Source organism: Quercus suber, unplaced genomic scaffold, assembly GCF_002906115.3.
Source record: "Quercus suber isolate HL8 unplaced genomic scaffold, Cork oak 2.0 scaffold_175, whole genome shotgun sequence".
In the NCBI taxonomy this organism is placed as follows: Eukaryota; Viridiplantae; Streptophyta; class Magnoliopsida; order Fagales; family Fagaceae; genus Quercus; species Quercus suber.
In genome coordinates, this window is record NW_027069635.1 from 572,106 (window position 1) to 594,757 (window position 22,652).

General features: G+C 32.3%; 2 protein-coding genes across 2 annotated transcripts; both read right to left on the minus strand.

The window, feature by feature from the left end:
• Window positions 1-2,801: 2,801 nt before the first annotated feature.
• LOC112009241 (salutaridine reductase) lies at window positions 2,802-7,441 on the minus strand. Its single transcript, XM_024041582.2, has 5 exons — window positions 7,239-7,441; window positions 6,888-7,131; window positions 6,438-6,506; window positions 3,606-3,788; window positions 2,802-3,410 (listed from the first exon to the last, which is right to left on the minus strand). Exons 1-5 carry the CDS (start codon window positions 7,271-7,273, stop codon window positions 3,033-3,035), a joined length of 909 nt encoding a protein of 302 aa, XP_023897350.1. The 5' UTR covers window positions 7,274-7,441; the 3' UTR covers window positions 2,802-3,032.
• Window positions 7,442-16,182: 8,741 nt separating this feature from the next.
• On the minus strand, window positions 16,183-21,407 carry LOC112009261 ((+)-neomenthol dehydrogenase). The gene is given in 6 exon segments (XM_065778181.1): window positions 16,183-16,799; window positions 16,994-17,176; window positions 20,642-20,710; window positions 20,923-20,936; window positions 20,939-21,165; window positions 21,276-21,407. Coding segments are annotated over 6 exon segments (960 nt in total). The 5' UTR covers window positions 21,365-21,407; the 3' UTR covers window positions 16,183-16,421.
• Window positions 21,408-22,652: the final 1,245 nt, after the last annotated feature.

Sequence of the window (22,652 nt, forward strand, 5' to 3'; positions counted from 1 at the left end):
ACTCACAATTTACTACTGTAAATCTAGACGAAAATTAAAATAGTAAAAGTTTTATTTTCTTTGGACACTTTGACGTTAGGGTTTCGAGGGGAATTTGTGGAGAACGAATTTTGGAGAGAAAACCTTGTATTTTTCTTTCCCTAATGGCAGCCTAAAATCTTTGCTAGGGTTTGGGGTTATGTTTCTTTTATACGGGAAATTGTTGTATACTCCCGGAATACCATAAATGCATACTCTCTCCTCTCACATGAATGATGGTCCTATCTATTAAATATATGGTGGAACCCACCATCATGTGAGAGGGTGAAGTACACATTTATGGTACTCCGGGAGTACCTAATAATTTTCCCTTTTATACGGTATGAATATTCAATATGATTCTTTCTAAGATTTTATCAACAACATATTTGATTATTCAATTAGATTTCTTTAGATGTATTAGTTCTTCCATGCTTTCAATAAGTTCAATAATGTTTTTCTTGTTATTTAGATGAATTTCTAATAGTTTCAAATAGAAATCAGGTTTTAAAGTGAATGGGTTTTTCTGAAAACTTTTCTAACCACATTATTAATCTAAGTTATCATGCGTTATTGAATTGTCTCAGTTCAACCAAATCATAAATATTTAATTGTATAAGAACAATCAATTATGAAATATATAATTTCTTAGATCACAAAGAATTTCATATCGATATAGGAAAACACCCCAATGTCCTAGTAATTACATTATTGATTTAAATAAGTTTTTATTATTACTCTTTAACAATCACCAAGCAAAAGTACTTTTCTTCTTCACCTAAATTGTTGTTTAATTATATTGTCTTTGAATTTACCCTGCTCCTTGTGGTTCTACCACGTTACTCCGAGAATTATATTGCTCCGATCTTCTGTACTTGGGAGTGAGCAAGCAATATGTTGGAACACCCAATAACTTGTTATTAAATTCATATTTTGAAAATCTCAATATTAGTTTACATGTTCTATATGTTCTTAAAATGCATGCAAATTTTTCTGCCAATCAGATATAATTTACTATTCAATCCATAAACTCACATTTTATGCATTATTTTAAACTACAAAAGCTTGAATTTAACAATTAATTGATGACATAGATATTAATATTTGATCACCTTGAAATTTTGAAAGCACGGAGAATATAAAAAAATAATGTAATCAAATGGTGAATTTTGTCAAAATTTCCATCCATTAAGAAAATATTGAGTGATGTAATATTGCTTAAAGTTATATTATGTATAATATATATTTATATAATAATTTAAAGTAAACTAAATTTTCTTTCATTAGAGCATTCACATCAAAGATGTGAAAAATGCTGAATCCTAATTTTAGCTCTCGTCCCCTTAAAATAGCATCCACATCAAGCATGCTATTCTTAAAAATTTTGACCTCTTTGCTACAATAGAATGTCATCTTTGACACCATATTGTAGCAAGTTGTTTAAGTTTTTTATTATTAATTTTCTTTTTCTCTCTCTCACTCTTTCTTGTGATGTGCCTCTATCCACTGCTTTCCTCTCTCTTTCTCTATGCCTCTTCATCTCTCTTTGAATCTTGATATCCACTTCAACAACAGTGAGCGACACAACGACAAGGACGGCGCCGCAGTCGCCGTTTTTCCAAGGACCTCATCCAAGGTGTCATGGACTTGTTCCCAGAGTGTGGCTTACACTACTAGTGCCATGCTAGACACAAGACGCTTCGGGTGTGGCCGGGTTTTGCTAGGTTGATCGGGGTTTGCTGGTTGTGGGTGTGGGTGTGTGTGTGGGTTGATTTCGTGGTGTAGGTTGACACCCTATTGCAGCAAGTTTCTAGAGTTTTTTATTATTATTTTTTTCTCTCTATCACCATTTCTTGTGTTGTGCCTCTCTCCACTGCTTTCCTCTCTCTTTCTCTTTCTCTATGCCTTTTCATCTCTCTTTGAATCTCGATCTCCACTTCAACAACAGTGAGCAACACGACAACGAGGACGGTGCTGTCGTCGCCATTTTTCTGAAGGCCTCATCAAAGGTGTCATGGACTTGTTCCCTGAGCATGGCTTCCACTACTAGTGCCACGCTGGACACGAGACGCTCGAGTGTGGTTGGGTTTTGCTGGGTTGATCAGGGTTTGCTGGTTGTGGGTGTGGTTTGATTCCGTGGTGTAGGTTCATTCGTGGGTGTTGGGTTGATTCAATGGTGTAGGTTGATTTGTGGTGCTAGGTTGATTTTGTGGTGTGGGTTGATTTGTAGATGCTAGGTTGATTCCATGGTGTGGATTGATTTATGGGTGCTGAGTTGATTTGTGGATCGGGTTGATTTGGTGGCTTTGGGTTGTGGGTGAGGGTTGATTGATTCGCTGGTTGGTTGTAGTGGTTTGTTATGGGTTGTGCCGTGTGTTGAGGTCGTGGGTTGTTGGGTGTTAAGGCCGTGGGTTCTCAATCTCTCTCTGGTGAAATCTTTCTTTGGTGGGTGTGGGTTGATTGATTCAGTGGTTGGTTGTGGGTAGTGGCTGGGGGTGGCCATGAGGGGTGGGTTGGTTGTTTTTGCTTGGAGAAGGGAGACACATAGAGAGAGAGAGAGAGAGAGAGAGAGAGAGAGATGTCTCATGGAGAAAAAAAAAAGGAATTATATAAATAATAAATAAATAATATTTTAATGAAGTGGTAAAAAAAAAATAAAAACTTTGATGTCAGGTGCATTATAAAATAGTGTTAAAATAGATAAAGTAGTGTTTAGAAATGCTAAATGATATATTTTTTGACATATTTGATGTGAATGCTCTTAAAGAACGGAACAGTATAAATGAGTCAAAAAGCTCTTATTCGACAAGTATAACGTTGCTCTAACAACTAGTGTTGAAAGAGCTTTCACATAATGTAAAGTAGAATAAAGAAAAAACTTCTAAAGCTTTTATTGATCAAAGCAAGATTGAAATAAACCAACTATAAGATTTAAAGAAGCTTCCATAACACCTTTTTATTCTCCATGTTTCTTCCCTATGCTTATGTCCTCATTGGGTAGCATCATTTCTTATTCAAAAGGTTGATACTTCCATTCGATCAAAGAAGAGGCCAGAAGACCCACCTTCAGGCATCAAAGCCAACATCACAGGACTTTTTGCACCTTCTTCAACAGTTAGAACTCCACTGTTGTGGTTCATGTCTGTGCTGGTATACCCTGGACACACGGAGTTGATTGCTATTTTGGGGTACTTCCTTGCTAGAACCCTTGTATATGCATTAAGAGCTGCCTTGGAGACTATGTAAGCAGAAATATTAACAGGCCAACCTTTGGTTTCAATCAAATTCTCCTTGACATCTTCTAGAAATCCTTCCACCACCTTGTCCACTTTCTCTTCTGTGAGGCCATCAATATCTCCGAGCTCTTTCTTTGCATTCTCATTTGAAATAAGCTGAAATATTAACTTAATTTAAATTTAAATTTCTTGAAAAAAATTTTCAAGCAATCTCCTAGAACCATATGTCTAGTGCAGGTCCAACACAATCGTCGCAGCCATAATCTTGCACTCTATATTGCCGTGAAATATTCATGACCAAATATAGCTGATTATAAATGGTTTAATAAGATAGAGTTTTACTTTCTGTACCTTTAATTGTCCCAAGGCGGAGGAGACATTTACTATTCTTCCTGAATTGGATAATAGAAGAAGCGGAATAAGTGCTTCGCTCACTTGCTTGGCTCCATAGTAGTTTGTTCTCAAACAATCCTCAGTTGTTTGATAAGTTTGCTTTATGACTTCCTTTAGAGGTATGGCATTTGGACCGAAAAGCTGTATCATTATATGCAAAGGTATTAAATGATGCTACAATACTCTTCTTTATAAAACTTGATTAATTTCTATTTTTCTTCATATTGCAAGTCGTCAAAATTTTGGGATATGCCTTCAATTTGAGAGAGAGCGTGATGTGCATAAAGGATATGTATCGTTTTCTCTAACAACATATGTAATCCACAACTATATAAGACTACATGTGATGACAAAATAATGTTATTGTATGCTTATGATGAGTGATCACATGATTCACATCATACTATGATGTAAGCTTGTCCAAGCAACCTGACCACTCGACAAGACCGACCATTGAGGGCCGGATCCGATCCTTTCATCGGTCAACAGCGGGTCCCTTCTCTTAGAAACAAACTTTGGCCAGTTAAGTGGTAGGTGTCTTCCAAGAAAAACGAAGCCACCCTACCCAACCAAAAAACACTTCAAGCAACCCTCATATCTACCCAGATCCAGCAACTATTAGGCCCTTCACCGCTTAGATCTAGCCATGTTTGGGCCTTCTCCGTTTAGATCCACTCAAATCTAGCAATGTTTAAATTAGATTTGCTCAAATTTGGTGATGTTTGCTTAGATTTACTCAAATCTAATGATGCTTCTCTCAGATATGACCGAGAGTTTCACCTAGATTCGACAATATTTGGCTTAGATCCACTAAAATCCAACCTAACCTTACTCTCCTCCGCTCAGAAAGGTGAAGATCTACCTTCCTCCACCCACCACCACTCCATTAGTTTCAACCAAACCAACAAATCATCCACCAGAGCCCGATCTAACTCGACTCATGGTTGTTCACAATTAGCAATAGGTCTTTACTTCTTCCACTCAACCTAAACAGTTTAAGTAACGAGTTAACCGCCTAATCCATAGACATCCCTACTATGATGTACCCTCATACAAACAATAACTTAATGGTGGATGAAATTACTTATAAAGAAAAAACTTCAAAAATTTTAAAAATTTGCCACAACAATCTCAACAGCTTTACTGTCCAATTTTATCAAAAAATTTGTCCCAAAACAACATCGTTCAACGAAAGCAATGACATAAGATTGAGTAGAGGTGTGCAGCCAATCAACCAAAACTAACCCGATCCAACCCAACCAGCCATGTTGGGTTGGGTTGTGAGATTTTTTTTTATAGTGAGTCAAGTTGGGTTTGAATCGTAAGATTCACAAATCCGTCTAACTCGACCCAACCCGCCTATAATTAATATATATTTTAAATTAAAAAGTATACATATATATATATATATTTAGAAATATATTATACAATTTTGTTTTTTACTTTTTTGCTCCTCTTCCTAAATAAAACTCAACCCTAAGTTCTCCTTGTATAGTTTGTGTTTGTTTGATATTATTTTCAAGATTATTTGGTTATAAATTAGCTCTTATTTATGGTGAGGTTGTTTTAATGCTCAATTTAATAATAACAATGGAAACTCCAGGATTTTTTTTAGGGGGGTTAGGAATGACAATGCTAGAAATTTGTCATGGGGGTATGTAAAAAATTAAATGATTTTTTTTTTCTATACATACAACTTCCATATTATATACAATAATCTAAAATAGTATTCTAAATACAATTCACTATACAATACAACTATATTGTACAATAGTCTTAAAAAATTATTAATAGTTTAAATATCGATAAGATAACAAATATAATTAAATAATTAATCATACTTTTTTTTCAAATTGATAATAACTTATTATATTTATATGTATTATCAATTAAATAAAAATATATGATAAAGAAGAATAGTAATACACCTAGAAGTAGAACTAGGAGTAAATGTGAAACTAAGAAAAAAAAATAGTAACTAATATAAGTTTTTGCTTTTAAAGTGTATTACTTTTTAATTATATACATGCTCACTCTCTTAGAATTTGAGAAAGCACCAAAAGATTTCTTGGATTTGAAAATCTATAGAGTATTTATCAAACCATTTAATCAAATAAAGAAAAAAAAAACTAAGAAAATATAGAAGAGAGAAAGACGGATAAGGATAATGGGAAAGAATCACATATGTAGATAGAGATCTATTGGTTGTAACAGTAGTGTAATTTTTTGCTTATGAAAAAAAAGTGCAAGAAAGAACTTTTTTTTTTTTTTTTTAAATTTTGTATACAATACTTTCACAAAAATTTTATAACGAAATTTAGGTGGCAAGTTGTTAATGGTAGGTAAAAAGTAATGTTAGTTGTAGGTCCAAATAAAAAGCAATTACAACTTGTCATATAACATTTATTGTAAAAATATTGTGAAAGTAGCATTAAAATGATCATATTCAAATTTATTTTAATTGGGTTTAAATAAACATTAGAGTTAGGGTGTTCAAAATTTTTTTTAGGAGGTCAAAACAAAAGTTAAAAAAAAAAAAAGATATATATATATATATATTGACAAGTCAAGCCCCTGAATAATAATAATAATAAAAATAATAATTGTCAAATCTATGGGTTCAACCCAATCCACGTGGGTTAGATTGGACCCCGTGATGGGTTAGGTTTGGACCTTGTAATGGATTAGGTTGGGTTGAATTTTTTTTTAACACATCATAATAGGTTCGGTTGAAAAACTCCCTTAACTCGACCCATGCATACCCCTGACTTTAAGACTTAAAAGACTCACCTGATCAATGCTAACTTTTCTTCGTTCCTCCGGGGTGCGTATGGATCCACTAATCCCCGCATTATTTACCTGCAATTTGAAATAATAGCAACGTCAGAGCTACCAAAAAGAACAAGATCTCATCAATTAATAAATGACTTTCGTTTATCAACAACCTAATTACAAAAGGGTGGGGAGGAGAAAGAATACTAGACGATTCATCTTTGTATAGAACTACACAAACTGATCATTGCAAGAAAAATTATTTATTTATTTTTATATAAAGAAATCTGATGACCCATGGACAAATCAACCAATACAAGCATGTATGTTTTTAAATTCAAAACCTATATATGATTCCTCAGAAATCCTAGAGATTCTTTGCAACATAATAAGAAGCAAAGAAAAGATCTACCCTCTCAAAAATAACACTTGGAATCCCTCCAAAGATGTATGTAAAAGTTGCCTTACCAGTATGTCAAGCTTCCCAAAGTGGGTTTTGATGAAATCTGCCAAAGAAGAAATGGTAGTTGGGTCCATCACATCTAGTTGATGAAAAACCACATCAAAGCATCCTGCAGCCTTTAGTTTTTCAATTGCTTCATTGCCCCTCCTCACATCTCTAGCAGTTAAAACCACCCTGATCCCATTTGAAGCTAACTGTCTACATATCTCAAATCCGATCCCCTTATTGGCTCCGGTTACAACTGCAATCCTTGGGTAAGAAATTTTAAAAAAAAAAATTAATAAGCTGGATATCTGCATATAAACTCAGTTCTATATGTGAAAGGGAAAGATTAGAGCAATTAAGGATAAAATTACCTCTTAATCCCAGGATTTATGGTTGTTTCTGCCATTTGATATGAAAATTGAAGATGCCTTACTGAAAAGTTATAGTTCTGCCCCAGGCGTAGTTATGGTTGTATATTTAATTATTGAGTTTTCAAAGTAGTTGAACCTTTAAGTAGAAATCGTTCTTGTCTGGCTTCCTTACGAATACCATGACGTTATGTATTTTTGTTTAATAAATCATAATATCATTATCAAGTATGGTGTAAAGCAATATATAAAAAGCGTCAATGCCCTAAAGCTACCTTAAACACGACAATCATTTGGTTTATACAATACTTTGCATTGTTTCGCTGTCTTTTTTTTTTTTAGGTAATATCGTGGTCTCCTCCTTTTTTTTATTTTATTTTTTTATATATAAAGCTATTAGTTAACATAATAAATTATTACAATATTTTCATAATTGTTGAGGTGTTAATTCCTTATAGGTCAAAATAAAATATCATGTTAGAACCAACCACAACTAAAAATAAAGATATTGTGAATATAAAAATGCTACATCTACAACATTTTTCACAACAATTTCATAACAAAAGTGTGAAGAGTAATGCTACAAATACAAACTATTTTACAACATTTTTGCAAAATATTGATGTGACTAATCTCTTATTGGTTTTCATTTAGGCCCACTATTAATATCATTTTTTATTTACCAATAATCACTCATCACATCAACAGTTATAAATTTTTTTGTAAAATAATTTGTATCTCTAGCATTGTTCAAAGTGTGAATGCGTAAAACTATAGTAGTAGCTACATTTTATTTTATTTTTTGGTTTGTTCAATTTGCACTGTTCACTGGCTTCTTTTTTTTTTTTTTTTTTTTGTTGGTAATATCGCTCGGTCAACTCTTTTTATATTTTATTTTTTATATATATGATTGTTAGTTAACACAATAAATTATCACAATGTTTTGACAATTATTGAGATGTTAATTTGTTATAAGTCAAAATAAAATATCATACTGGAACTAACCACAACTAAAAATAAATGTATTGTTATACTGACATAATAAATTTCACAATATTTTCACAATTAGTAAGGTGCCAATTTCTTATAATTAGTCGAAATAAAATAATAATATGAGACTATGACCAACCACAATTAAAAATAAATATTTTGTGAAACTGTTGTAATACTTGTTGTGTGAATGTGTAAAGCTATTGTAGTAGCTACAATACTTTTTTATTTATTCAATATGTGATGTTCATCACTTCATTAGCCCTTTCTTTTTTCTTTTTCTTTTTTCTTTTTTTTTCCAGTCATCGGTTTGTGCTCTTTTTTTTAATATTTATATGAGCTGGCATATATATATATATATATATATTGTTATACTACCACAACAAATTTCACAATAAAAAATTATTGAGGTGTCAATTTTTATAAGTCGAAGTAAAATTATAAAATATAAGACTGTGATCAACTAGAACTAATAAGAATTTTTTGTGAAAATGTTGTAACACTTGTTATCACAATAAATTCACAATTATTGAGATCTCAATTTCTTATAGATCAAATAAAAAATTGCTAAGTCCACAACATTTTCATATTAATTTCACAACAAATTATAGGTGGTAAGCTACTATTGATGGATAAAAAAGTGACATCAGTCATGGGTCCATTATAAAATCAGTAAAAACTTGCTATTTAGAATTTGTTATGAAAATATTATGGAAATAACACCTATCCATATTTGATTATATTCTATTATAGATATTTTTTTATGCTTAAATGGTTTTTTTTTTTTTTTTTGGGAGATAGTTTCAACTAGTGACGTCCGCTCCTGATAATAGGTTTTTCATCATCAGACCAAGACACTAATTAGTTTTTGGTATAGACAAGGATTGAACCCCAAATCTCTTATTCAACCATCATAAACTTTACCAGTTGAGCTAACTGGAACCTATTATGCTTAACAGATTTAATTGTATAGGAAAGTTTTTTTTGGGAATGAAGTTTAAAGCATGAAATATATAATAATACATATATACACACACACTAGCCTCATCAGACGCACTTCGCGCATGCGATGAGGCTTTTTTTTTTTTTTTGGGTAGCAAAATTATAATAAAAAAAATTACTTGTGTTTTTTATTTTATATATATAATTTTTATTTTGAGAATCTAATTTATAAGTGGATAAAGTAATTTAAAAATCAACAAAAGAGTAGCCTCATTTTTTAGGCAATGTTTTAATAGGAGTTAGAGTAGTATTCTTACCGAATTATCCTTTAGTTTTGTCTCTATTTAAATATAGGATTGTAGGGGTATTTTTTTTAAAATAAAATAAAAAATAAGAATCCTAAACAGGAGAAGTCTCTTAAATAGTAGTAAAGATATATTATAGAAATTTAAATAATACTCATATACGAAATCAATTAAAGGAAAGATAAATTATAAGCATATATAACAGAAATATGTTTGCCAGGGTCGGGGACAATTGCCCCCTATCCTTAGCTCTGCCTTTGACTCCATCCGCATAGATTTTGTAAGATCATCATCATTTATTTTTTTATTTTTTTAGAATAGAAAGCCATTATTGAAAACCAAAAATCCGCATAGATTTTGTAAGATCATCATCATTTATTTTTTTATTTTTTTAGAATAGAAAGCCATTATTGAAAACCAAAATAGGCAAAATGAAACAGCAAATAAACTTACTGACACGCCTCCTCTAAAATTACATTTGCAAACGCAGAAGGGCTATTCCATAAATCAAAAGATCCAAAAGCAGAATTAAGCATAACCATCCAACTAATGAGTGGATTGCTCTATTTGCTTCACGGTTAACCCAACTAACACTAGCATTCGCAAAGCTCCCTCAATAGAAATCTCACATTAGTAACAAAGTTCTTAATTCTCCAAGGAACTGTAGCACCACCACCACCATCCCTTAATGACTAAATAAATTTGTAGTTGAGTTTGAATTTGAAAATCAAAATTAAAAATTGTTCACTTAATAAAGTTGTACTTGAGTTTGAATTTAAAAACCAACGAGAAAAGTGATCTTATTTTGTAGACAATATTTTAGGAAAAAGAAAACCTATTATCATGTAAAGAAAAATTGTATAATAAAAAAAATATTTGATAAGTATTAAAAATTTGATGGGAAGGCAAGATTGGATTACCATTACCATTACCATAAAACGCAGTTTTTTTTTTTTTTTTAATAAACAAAACTGGCGGTGATTGATTATCATGTAAAGAAAAGTTGTCTCATTAAAAATACTATATTTTATTAGGATTAAAATTTTGATGGCAAAGGGATTGGCTTACTGGTTCCTAAGGTCTAATGATATCCACGAGATCTTGGGTTTGAAACATCTTACTGAGATCTTGGGTTTGAAACCTTTTGCTAGCATCTTGGGGCCATCTTCATGGAATTCCTCTCTATAATAACTTGGTGCGTGCGAGACGATAGGACTACATATACCTAAGAGAATGGTCAGATACTTAAAAGGTCTAGACACAACGCCCATGCAATAGTGACTGCTTGTGCTACCTGATCATCTCCTGCGTCTTCGTTTATCAACAAATTCCACATAAGGTCTTGGAATGATTGGTTTGCCACTGTCTTACGCGAGAGCACCAACTTTGAGCACTCCCACGCCTCTTTGGTTTTCGGACAACTCCACAAAACATGACCCACTATCTCCGGCATCTCTTTACAGCTTTCACAGGCATCCTCTTGAATTATCTTTCTCTACAACAAATTGGCCTTCATTGGTAGGGCATCACGGCATACTTTCCATACGAAGTGTCAAACTTTATGTGGTACAGGAATGCTCCATATCTTTTTCCAAAAATGCCTGAGAATGCTATTGTCTGAGCTAGTGCCCCTGTTGGTTGAGAGTGACCAATTCAATGCCAAATTATAGGCACTTCGCACCGTAAATAGACCGTTCCGTGTCTCAGTCCAAATGAGCTTATCAGGTGACAATCGAGAACAAATGGGTATGCTCTTAATAATATTAGCTTGTGGGGGAGGAATAATGCATCAATAATCATGGACTTCCAATCAGCAGTGGCATCATCTATCAAATCTTGCACCCGAGTGTCTGATTGCAGAAAGAGCCTTGGAGAGGCTACTCTATATGTGGATAGAACAGGCAGCCACCTATCCTCCCAAATACGAATACCTGCCCCATTGCCAACTCTCCACCTTAAACCTTCTTTAACCAAGTCTTATGCTGCCATTATGCTTCGCCACGTATATGAGGGATTATTGCCAATTGAAGCATGTATAAAGTCATACCTTGGGAAGTATTTCGCCTTCAAAACTCTATAAGCTAGTGAATCATAGCCCACTTGGAGTATCCATCCTTGTTTATCCAATAAACCCATACCTCCATTCGACTTCGATTCACACATCTTCTCCCAACTCAGCCAAGAGATTTTGTTCTCATCTTTCTTTTGTCCCCACCAAAACTTCCTAATCATAGTTGTCAACTCCTCCCAAAGAAAGTCTAGTATTTTGAAGCAACTCATGGTGTAGGTTGGTATAGCTAGGGCCACTGCCTTGATTAATACTTCCTTTCCAGCTTTAAATAACATTTTCTCCTTCCATCCTGCCAATTTCTTGCCAAGCTTCTCCTTTATATCATTGAAAGTGTTTCTTTTGTTTCTTCCCACAAGTGACGGTAGGCCTAGATACTTAGGGGCATTGCTACTAAAGAATAGGGAGGTTTTTGCCCGGTTCAGCTACTACCCTAAAGCTCTTTCATATACTTCCAAGACTCTTTGCAATGAATCACATTTAGCTAATGAATAAAAGATGAGGCTCTCATCTGCAAGAAATAAATGGGACAGTTTTGACCCACCGCGAAAAAGTGGCCCTATTTTGTAGACAATATTGCAGTTGAGTTGTCTATACTTAAATCTAGAGGTGTAAGGTATTTTTGAACCAACAAAATGTCCATTCCAAACCGAACAAAACTCTTAAATAGTAGTATATACTACTATAGAATGATACACTTTATTTTTGAATTATTAATTTAAATATAATTATGATATTAAAATATATGACAAAAATTATTAAGCATTTATTTCACTTAATAATTAATGATTAAGATATAAAAGGATAAAGTTACTTTTATAAACTCCAAAGAATATTCCCTCCTCGATTTTCATTTTACACCGATTGTAATGGTCTTTCCACCAAAAGAGTTGTAGGAATGCTCGTGAGATCCCGTGCCATTAAAGAGAGTTTTGAAACCGATTGTAATGTTCTTTCCACCAAGAGAGAACTTCAAACTTTGGATTTTGCCTTTTGCTAAGTCTAGGCTCTTCTAAATACAAGTCCAATTGAGATTTTTTGTTTTGTTTTGCCTTTTGAGTCACTATTGAATTCTTTTAATTTTTTTTTCTTTACTGTTTTGTCACTTAGTAGCCGGGTTTGTGCTAGTTAGATCGATATTACTATATTAGTTAGACAGTCTTGGATGTGTTGTTAATAATAATTAGTAGTCTTTGAAGTAGAACTTAGTTACTTAGTATTTAGTAGTCTTAGTTCATGAATGTTACAACTAGAAGTAGAGCTTAGCAATTAGTAGTTAGTGCTGCTTACTTAGTAGCGTAGTTTGAGTAGACAAAGAACAATTGATGTTTTAGGCTTTAGCTTACCTTTTGTATTTTTTGTCCCTTTCATTTAACTCTTTATTTATTTTTAATAAATAGCAGGCACAACACACAAATTCATTGTGCCATTTATGATAATGTTATGCGCCTAGAAGTAATCTAGCACACCTCGCCATGTAATTTTTAAATATTTTTTAGGGAAAAAAGTTAAAAAAAAAAAAAAAAACAAGTGGGCCAAGGATTGGCCCATATTTATTTTGGGTAAAAAAAATTGAGTTCGAGCTAAGTCGAAATAAGCCGGTTCAGGTTGGGACAGCGAATTTTGGCTCGTTTTGCCATGTCTACTTTCAACCTAATCAAAGTTTTTTATTAACTTTTGTGATTTTCTCAATGTTATTAAATCACAAGTAGTTTGGGTCATATTTGGCTTTTATAGAGTAATTATTAGGTACTTCAAGAGTAGGGTAACATGGTACTTGATGATGCTGAAATCGTCAGTAGATGGGTTCGTCCAAACAGATCAATGCAAACTCGTCCAAGTTCCCGTAAGTTTAATAAGAATAAAGGGGAATCCTCTTAGGGTGGTCACCGGTATAATGCAGGCCACAGAGTCTCCGATGATAAAGTCAGCGAATAAAGCTCAAGAGATAGAGAATTCTATAATGAGGGTAAAAATGATTAGAGCGTATCTACCTTGTCTTGGATTTGGTAGGTCCTATATATAGGCTCTCCTTAGTAGCCGTTTCTCTTCTTAAATGGTGGTTTAAAGGCTGTTTAGATAACGTCTCAGGTCTACTTCAATTCAGTCTTAATGGAGGTTTCAACAGTCTTCTTATTGATATGTAACCATTGGGGCATTGAATGACTACTTTTATGACGCTACATCCTCGTCCAAGCTGGCTCTCCTGGACGAGGTATTTACTCGGTCTATCAATACTCATTCTCTCATATTCATGATGAATCTTATTAACCAAATTCGTCATGGGGTCCATCATTAATGTGAGAGGATATAACATCATATCACTTTGATTACCTAATAATTTTCCACATTATAAGTAGGCGTTGACGTTATCCTATCTCGATCCATGCCTATGTAAGCTACAACATTCATCCCAATAAGAAATCTAGAGTTCAATCCCTACTTACACAAAAAACAAATTGGTGTCTTAGTCTAATGATAATCACCAGGAGTAGACATCATGGGTTAAAACTTTTTATTAAAAAAAAAAAAAAATTTAAATTAAAAATTAAAAAAAAAAAAAAAAAAAAGATTCCCAAGTAAACTTTTTGTTTTTATCCCACCTTGTTAATGAAGGGTCATCTCATAATTGAAGTTTAGGATAAGCTATTGATTGCAACTTAATACGTAGGCCATGACGTTTTTCTATGCTCCTAACTAAATAGTAATTACTATTGGTACAAAACAAATAAATAAGAAAAAAAAAAAAAAAAGATTGGTGGGCTATCAAAAATAAATTTCATTCGTGGAACAACATTTGGACTCCATTATGGCAAAACCCAAATGGGAACTTTACTTGATATAGCCATATAGGTTTGGGTCCCTAGAGACCATTGTTTCAACTTTCAACTAACGGATTACTGGTCTAACCAGATGTTCAATTAAAAATTAAATATAATTTTATAAGAAACTTAAAAAAGGTAAAAATTGATCTTAAAATGAAAAAAAAATATATAAAAAATATTTACAATAACATATAAGCATATAATGACATATTTAATGTAATATTAATGTTTTGGCTAAAATATTGTGTTTTGGTCCCTTAAGTTTGCATGAATTCTGTTTTTCATCTCTACTCCTAATTTTTTTTTTCTTTCCTAAATTTTGCAAAGAGCTCTTTTCAATGGTTTAGGTGTGCGTTTTGATACAGCTTATTTTGCTAAAAACTGAAAACATTTTACAAAATAACTTTTAAATGTGTGAATAATGTCGTGGGACCCATTTTTAACGAAAGTTTGGTTGAAAAAGAGGTTTGTGGGTCCCGTGAATAGTGCACAAGACCCACTGGAAAAGCATAAAGCTATTCTCCCAAAAAAAAAAAAAAAACACAAAACGCTCAAACATGGCTGCTATCCAAACGAGCCTTAAGAATGAAAATAGGAAAGAGTAAAGATTTTTTATTTATTTAGTTTGGGATGAAAAACAAACTTTTTAAAGTAAAAAAACGAACAATAATCATGCAAACTTTAGGGAAAAAACAATATTTAGACTAATTTAACTATAGAAAGCGAAAAAGTAAAAAGGTATTGCCAAAAAAGAAAAGCATTCAAATTATACTCATCCAAAATAACATCCAATATTTAGACTAATTTAACTAGAGGAAACGAAAAAAAAAAAAAATTATTGCCAAAGAGAAAAGCATTACAAATTATACTCATCCAAATAACATCCCCATCATTCCATTTGGTAGGGAGAAAATGAATGAAATGAAAAGAATTGTTTTAAAATATACATTCCAAGGACTTACAGCAACAAGAGTTGTGACCAATCATTTTACATTATAAACCAAAATATAGGATAAATTTGAACTAATAATGAATAGAAAAATGAATATTTACTTGAAGATCTCTCTCTCTCTCTCTCTCTCTCTATATATATATATATATATATATATATAGTTCTGTTCAAGTTCTACTTGAGGTAACTCTACGCAATGTTGCAAGACTCAATAGTTTGTTATTGAATTCATATTTTGAAAATCTCACTATTGGTTTATATGTTCTATATGTTCTTAAAATACGTACAAATTTTCATGCCAATTGGCTATAATTTACCATTTAATTCATAAACTCATATTTTATGCATTATTTTAAACTACAAAAGTTTGAATTTAAACAATTGATTAATGAAATAGCTATTACTCCCTCCTTCCCACTTTGTTTGTTCTGTTTGAAAAGTCAAACTTTTTAAGGGAACATCATTTATTGTCTTGTCTACCTTTCAAAAATGTATAAGTTTCCAAAACTGTTCTTAAATAAATTTATCGAAAAATTGAATTAGTAAATTAATATGGGTATAATAGGAATATTAGTAAATTAATGACTTTTATTTTTAGAAACATGACAATATTTTGGGACATCTCAAAATGGAATAGAGGACAAACAAAGTGGGATGGAAGGAGTAAAATATTGTCCAACTTGAAATTTTGCAAGCATGGAGAATATAAAAAGATAATATAATCAAATGATAAATTTTGTCAAAATTTCCATTCATTAAGAGAATATTGAATGTGTAATATTACTTAAAGTTACACTATATATAATACAAACTTATATAATAATTTAAAGTAACCTAAATTTTCTTTCATTAGGAAACAGAACAGTATAAATGAGTTAAAAAGCTCTTATTCGACAAGTATAACGTTGCTCTAACAACTAGTGTTGAAAGAGCTTTCACATAATGTAAAGTAGAATAAAAAAAAACTTTCTAAAGCTTTTATTGATCAAAGCAAGATTGAAATAAACCAACTATAAGATTTAAAGAAGCTTCCATAACACATATTTTTATTCTCCATGTTTTTTCCCTATGCTTAGGTACTCATTGGGTAGCATCATTTCTTATTCAAAAGGTTGATACTTCCATTCGATCAAAGAAGAGGCCAGAAGACCCACCTTCAGGCATCAAAGCCAACATCACAGGACTTTTTGCACCTTCTTCAACAGTTAAAACTCCACTGTTGTGGTTAATGTCTGTGCTGGTATACCCTGGACACACGGAGTTGATTGCTATTTTGGGGTACTTCTTTGCTAGAACCCTTGTATATGCATTAAGAGCTGCCTTGGAGACTATGTAAGCAGAAATATTAACAGGCCAACCTTTGGTTTCAATCAAATTCTCCTTGACATCTTCTAGAAATCCTTTCACCACCTTGTCCACTTTCTCTTCTGTGAGGCCATCAATATCTCCAAGCTCTTTCTTTGCATTCTCATTTGAAATAAGCTGAAATATTAACATAATTGAAATTTTAATTTCTTGAAAAAAAATTTCAAGCAATCTCCTAGAACCAAATGTTTAGTGCAGGTCCAACACAATCGTCGCAGCCATAATCTTGCACTCTATATTGCCGTGAAATATTAATGACCAAATATAGCTGATTATAAATGGTTTAATAAGATGAGTTTTACATTCTGTACCTTTAATTGTCCCAAGGCGGAGGAGACATTAACTATTCTTCCTGAATTGGATAATAGAAGAAGCGGAATAAGTGCTTCGCTCACTTGCTTTGTTCCATAGTAGTTTGTTCTCAAACAATCCTCAGTTGTTTGATAAGTTTGCTTTATGACTTCCTTTAGAGATATGGCATTTGGACCTAAAAGCTGTATCATTATATGCAAAGGTATTAAATGATGCCACAATACTCTTCTTTATAAAACTTGATTAATTTCTATTTTTTTTTATTTTATGATTTTCTTTTATGGCCACCACCACAGCCTCAAGCCACATTAAATTCTTCATATTGCAAGTCATCAAAATTTTGGGATATGCCTTCAATTTGAGAGAAAGCTTGTTGTGCATAAAGGATATGTATCGTTTTCTCTAACAACATATGGAATTCACAACTATATAAGACTACATGTGATGACAAAATAATGTTATTGTATGGTTATGATGAGTCATCATATGATTCACATCATACTATGATGTAGGTTTGTCCAAGCAACCCGACCACCCAACGAGACCAACCATTGGCGGCCCGATCCGATCCTTTCATCGATCAACAGTGGGTCCCTTCTCTTAGAAACGAACTCCGGCCAATTATGTGATAGGTGTCTTCCACAAAAAACCAAGCCACCCTACCTAACCGAAAAACACTTCAAGCAACCCTCGTATCTACCTAGATCCGACAATGATTAGGCCCTTTGCCTCTTAGATCCAGCCATGTTTGGGCTTTCTCCACTTAAATCCACTCAAATCTAACGATATTTCTCTTAGATATGGCCGGTAGAGTTCCGCCTAGATCCACTCAAATCTGACCTAACCTTTCTCTCCTTCACCCAAATTGGGCAAAGATCTACCTTCCTCCACCCACCACCGACAAATCATCTGCCAGAGCTCGATTTAACTCAACTCGTGATTGTTGGCGGTTAGCCATGGGTCTTCACTTCTTCCACTCAACCTAAACAATTTGAGTAACAAGTTAACCTCAAACCCTATTCGCCCAATCCGTGGACATCCCAACTATAATGTACCCTCATACAGACAATAACTTAATGATGGATGAAATTACTTGTAAAGAAAAAACTTCAAAAATTTCAAAAATTTGCCACAACAATCTCAACAATTTTACTATCTAAATTTTTCAAAAAATTTGACCCAAAACAACATCGTTCAACGAAAGCAATGACATAACATTGAGTAGGGATGTGCAACCAACCCGCCAAAACCAACCCGATCCTACCTAACCTATCGTGTAGGGTCGGGTTGTGAGATTATTTTTTACAGTCAGTCGGGTTGGGTTTGGGTCGTAAGATTCGCAAATCCGCCTAACTCGACCAAACCCACCTATAATTAATATATATTTAAATTAAAAAATATATATATTTAAAAATATATTATACAATTTTGTTACTCAACCTAAACAATTTGAGTAACAAGTTAACCTCAAACCCTATTCGCCCAATCCGTGGACATCCCAACTATAATGTACCCTCATACAGACAATAACTTAATGATGGATGAAATTACTTGTAAAGAAAAAACTTCAAAAATTTCAAAAATTTGCCACAACAATCTCAACAATTTTACTATCTAAATTTTTCAAAAAATTTGACCCAAAACAACATCGTTCAACGAAAGCAATGACATAACATTGAGTAGGGATGTGCAACCAACCCGCCAAAACCAACCCGATCCTACCTAACCTATCGTGTAGGGTCGGGTTGTGAGATTATTTTTTACAGTCAGTCGGGTTGGGTTTGGGTCGTAAGATTCGCAAATCCGCCTAACTCGACCAAACCCACCTATAATTAATATATATTTAAATTAAAAAATATATATATTTAAAAATATATTATACAATTTTGTTATTTTCTTTTTTGTCCCTCTTCCTAAATAAAACTCAAACCCTAAGTTCTTCTAGTTTAGTTTGTGTTAGTTTGATGTTATTTTCAAGATTATGTGGTTATAAATTTGCTCTCATTTATGGTGGGGTTGTTCTAATGCTCAATTTAAAAATAGCATTGGAAACTCTAGGATTTTTTTTATAGGGGGGATAGCAATGACAGAGCTAGAAATTTGTCATGGGAGGTAAGTAAAAAATAAAATGATTTTTTTTCTATACATACAACTTCCATATTATATACAATAATCTAAAATAGAATTCTAAATATAATTCAATATACAATACAACTATATTGTACAAAAGTCTAAAAAGGTTATTAATAGTTTAAATATCAGTAAGATAACAAATATAATTAAATAATTAATCATACATTTTTTTTCAAATTAATAATAACTTAATATATTTATATTTATTATCAATTAAATAAAAATATATGATAAAGAAGAATAGTAACACACCTAGGAGTAAATGTGAAACTAAGAAAAAAATAGCAAATAGTAACTAATATAAGTTTTTGCTTCTAAAGTGTATGGCTTTTTAATCATACACGTGATTACTCTCTTGGAATTTGAGCAAGTACTAAAAGATTTCTTAGACTTGAAAATCTATAGAGTATTTATCAAGCTTTTTGATCAAATAAAGAAAAAAATTAAGAAAATATAGAAGAAAAAAAAGAGAGATAAGGATAATGGGAAAGAATCACATATGTAGATAGAGATCTATTGGTTGTAACAATAGTGTAATTTTTTGCTTATGAAGAAAAAAAAAAGTGCAAGGAAAAACAGCTTCATTTTGCTATCAACAATAAAGTAAGCAAAAGTCCCAGAGAGAGAGAGATATATATATATATATTTTAACAAAGGGGCAAAAATTTGAAACATTTTTTTAATAAAATTAAATACACAATACTTTCGCAAATATTTTATAACTAGGTGGCAAGTTATTAATGGTAGGTAAAAAGTAATGTTAATTGTGGGTCCAAATAAAAACTAGTTACAATTTGCCATGTAACATTTATTGTAAAAATATTGTGAAAGCAGCATTAAGATGATCATATTCACCTTCTTAAAAAACAAATGATCATATTCAAATTTATTTTAATTGGGTTTAAATACACTTTAGAGTTAGGGTGCTCAAAATTTTATTTTAGGGGGTCAAACCAAAAGTTAAAATATATATATATATATATAATTTTTGATAAGTCAACGAATTCATTTGAACCCCTGGCTTGAACATAATGCCGCTCATGAATAATAATAATAATAATAATAATTAAAAAAAATTGTCAAATCCATGAGTTCAACCCAATCCATGTGTGTTGGATTAGACCCCGTGATGAGTTAGGTTGGGTTAAATTTTTTTTTTAACACATCATGATCAATTTGATTAAAAAAACCCCATGACCCACACACATATATGTACACACACACACACACACACACACACACATATATATATATATGTATTTTGACAAGTCAACGAGTTCATTTGAACCCCTGACTTGAACATAACGCCACTCCTGAATAATAATAATAATAATAATAATTAAAAAAAAGTTATCAAATCCATGGGTTCAACCCAATCCGCGTGGGTTGGATTGGACCCCGTGATGAGTTAGGTTGGGTTGAATCTTTTTTTTTTTAACACATCATGTCAGTTCGGTTAAAAAAAAACCCCATGACCCGTGCACACCCCTAAGTCTGAGACTTGAGAGACTCACTTGATCAATGACAACTTTTCTATATTCCTCTGGGTTGCTTATGGATCCACTAATCCCCGCATTATTTACCTGATATTTTGAAATAATAGCAATGTCAGAGCCGCATAAAAGAACCTAATTACAAAAGGGTGGGGAGGAGAAATAATACTAGACGATTCATCTTTGTTTAGAACTACACAAACTGGTCATTGCAAGAAAAGATATTTATACATAATAAGAAGCAAAACAAAGATCTACCCTCTCAAAAATAACACTTGGAATCACTCCAAAGATGTATTTACCAATATGTCAAGCTTCCAAAGTGGGTTTTGATGAAATCTGCCAAAGAAGAAATGGTTGTTGGGTCCATCACATCTAGTTGATGAAAAACCACATCAAAGCATCCTGCAGCCTTGAGTTTTTCAATTGCTTCACTGCCCCTCCTTACATCTCTGGCAGTTAAAACCACCCTGATCCCATTTGAAGCTAACTGTCTACATATCTCAAATCCGATCCCTTTATTGGCTCCGGCTACAACTGCAATCCTTGGGTAAGAAAATTAAAATAAATAAATAAATAATAAGTAGGATATCTGCATATAAACTCAGTTCTATATGTGAAATGGACAGATTAGAGCAATTGAAGATAAAATTACCTCTTAATCCCAGGATTTATGGTTGTTTCTGCCATTTGATATGAAAATTGAAGGTGTCTTTTTTTTTGGCTGAATTGAAGATGCCTCATCTGAAAAGTTATAGTTCTGCTCTAGGTGTAGTTATAGCTGTATATTTAATTATTGAGTTTTCAAAGTAGTTGAACCTTGACGTGGAAATCATTGTTGTCTAGGTTTCTTACGAATAATATGACGGCTTCCTGGGTCAAAATCATGAGAAATTATTCAATATAGAATACAAATTAATCATGAAATAATTTCTTCTTTTTATTAGTTGGGAGTAGGCGGACTATATTTTTATCCTCTTGCTTAATATGTTTTTCAGATCCAAACTGTCCAACGAACCATAAAAAACATGGTTAAGATTTTTTAAGTCGGGGCTTCGTCACTGGCATATGGCTTTACCTGTCTCCTCAAGTGAGTTAATATAACGCATCTAATAATAAGGTAAGCTTGTTTGTTGTTGGATCATTTTAATATTAATTAAAAAATGAATAAATGTTATAACATAAATGTAAAGACGTGGGAGTAAATATAGAAAGTGAAAAAATTAGTGAAAATGTTAATCCCACATTGAAAATGAGATAAACTATTTTATTCTTTTTAATTGTTGTGATTAATGGGCTAACATGAATTGTCTAAGATATTAGGTTAAATACGTGCGCAGGGGGAAGGTGAAGGGTGGAAGTATCAAAGGACCTAATTAAGCTACTGGGTCAGGGGAATGGTAGGTACAGGAAGGAGTATCTTTCTATCTGGAGGGAAAAGCAATAAATGAATTTCTATATATAAAAAGAGTGAATGAATACCGCTAAGTACTTTTGGTTTGTTCAAGTGGCACAGTTCTACTAGCACCTTTTTCTTCTTCTTTTTTATTTTTTATTTTTTATTTTATTAATATTGTTGTTTGAACTCTATTAAAACAACAAATTGCCACAATATTTTTACAATTGTTAGAGGTGTTAAGTCCTTATAGGTCAAAATAAAATATCATATTGGGACCAACTACAAATAAAAATATAGGTATTGTGAAAAAAAAAAAAAAAAAAAAGTGCTACGTCGACAACATTTTTCACAATACTTTCATAACAAATCATAGGTAATAAATTCTTATAAGTTCTAATTTAAACTTACCAATAATTTTTTTTTCCACTAATAACAACCCGTAACAACTTACTACTTATAATTTGTATGAAAATATTGTAGATATAGCATTTCTCTTGTAAAAATGTTAAGATATCTTATTGTTGTCACAATATTTTCATAATTGCTAAGGTATTAATTCTTTACAAGTCAAAGAAAAACATTAAAAAAAATTATAAAGGTATTACAAAAATGTTGTGTCATTTGGTTGTGTTT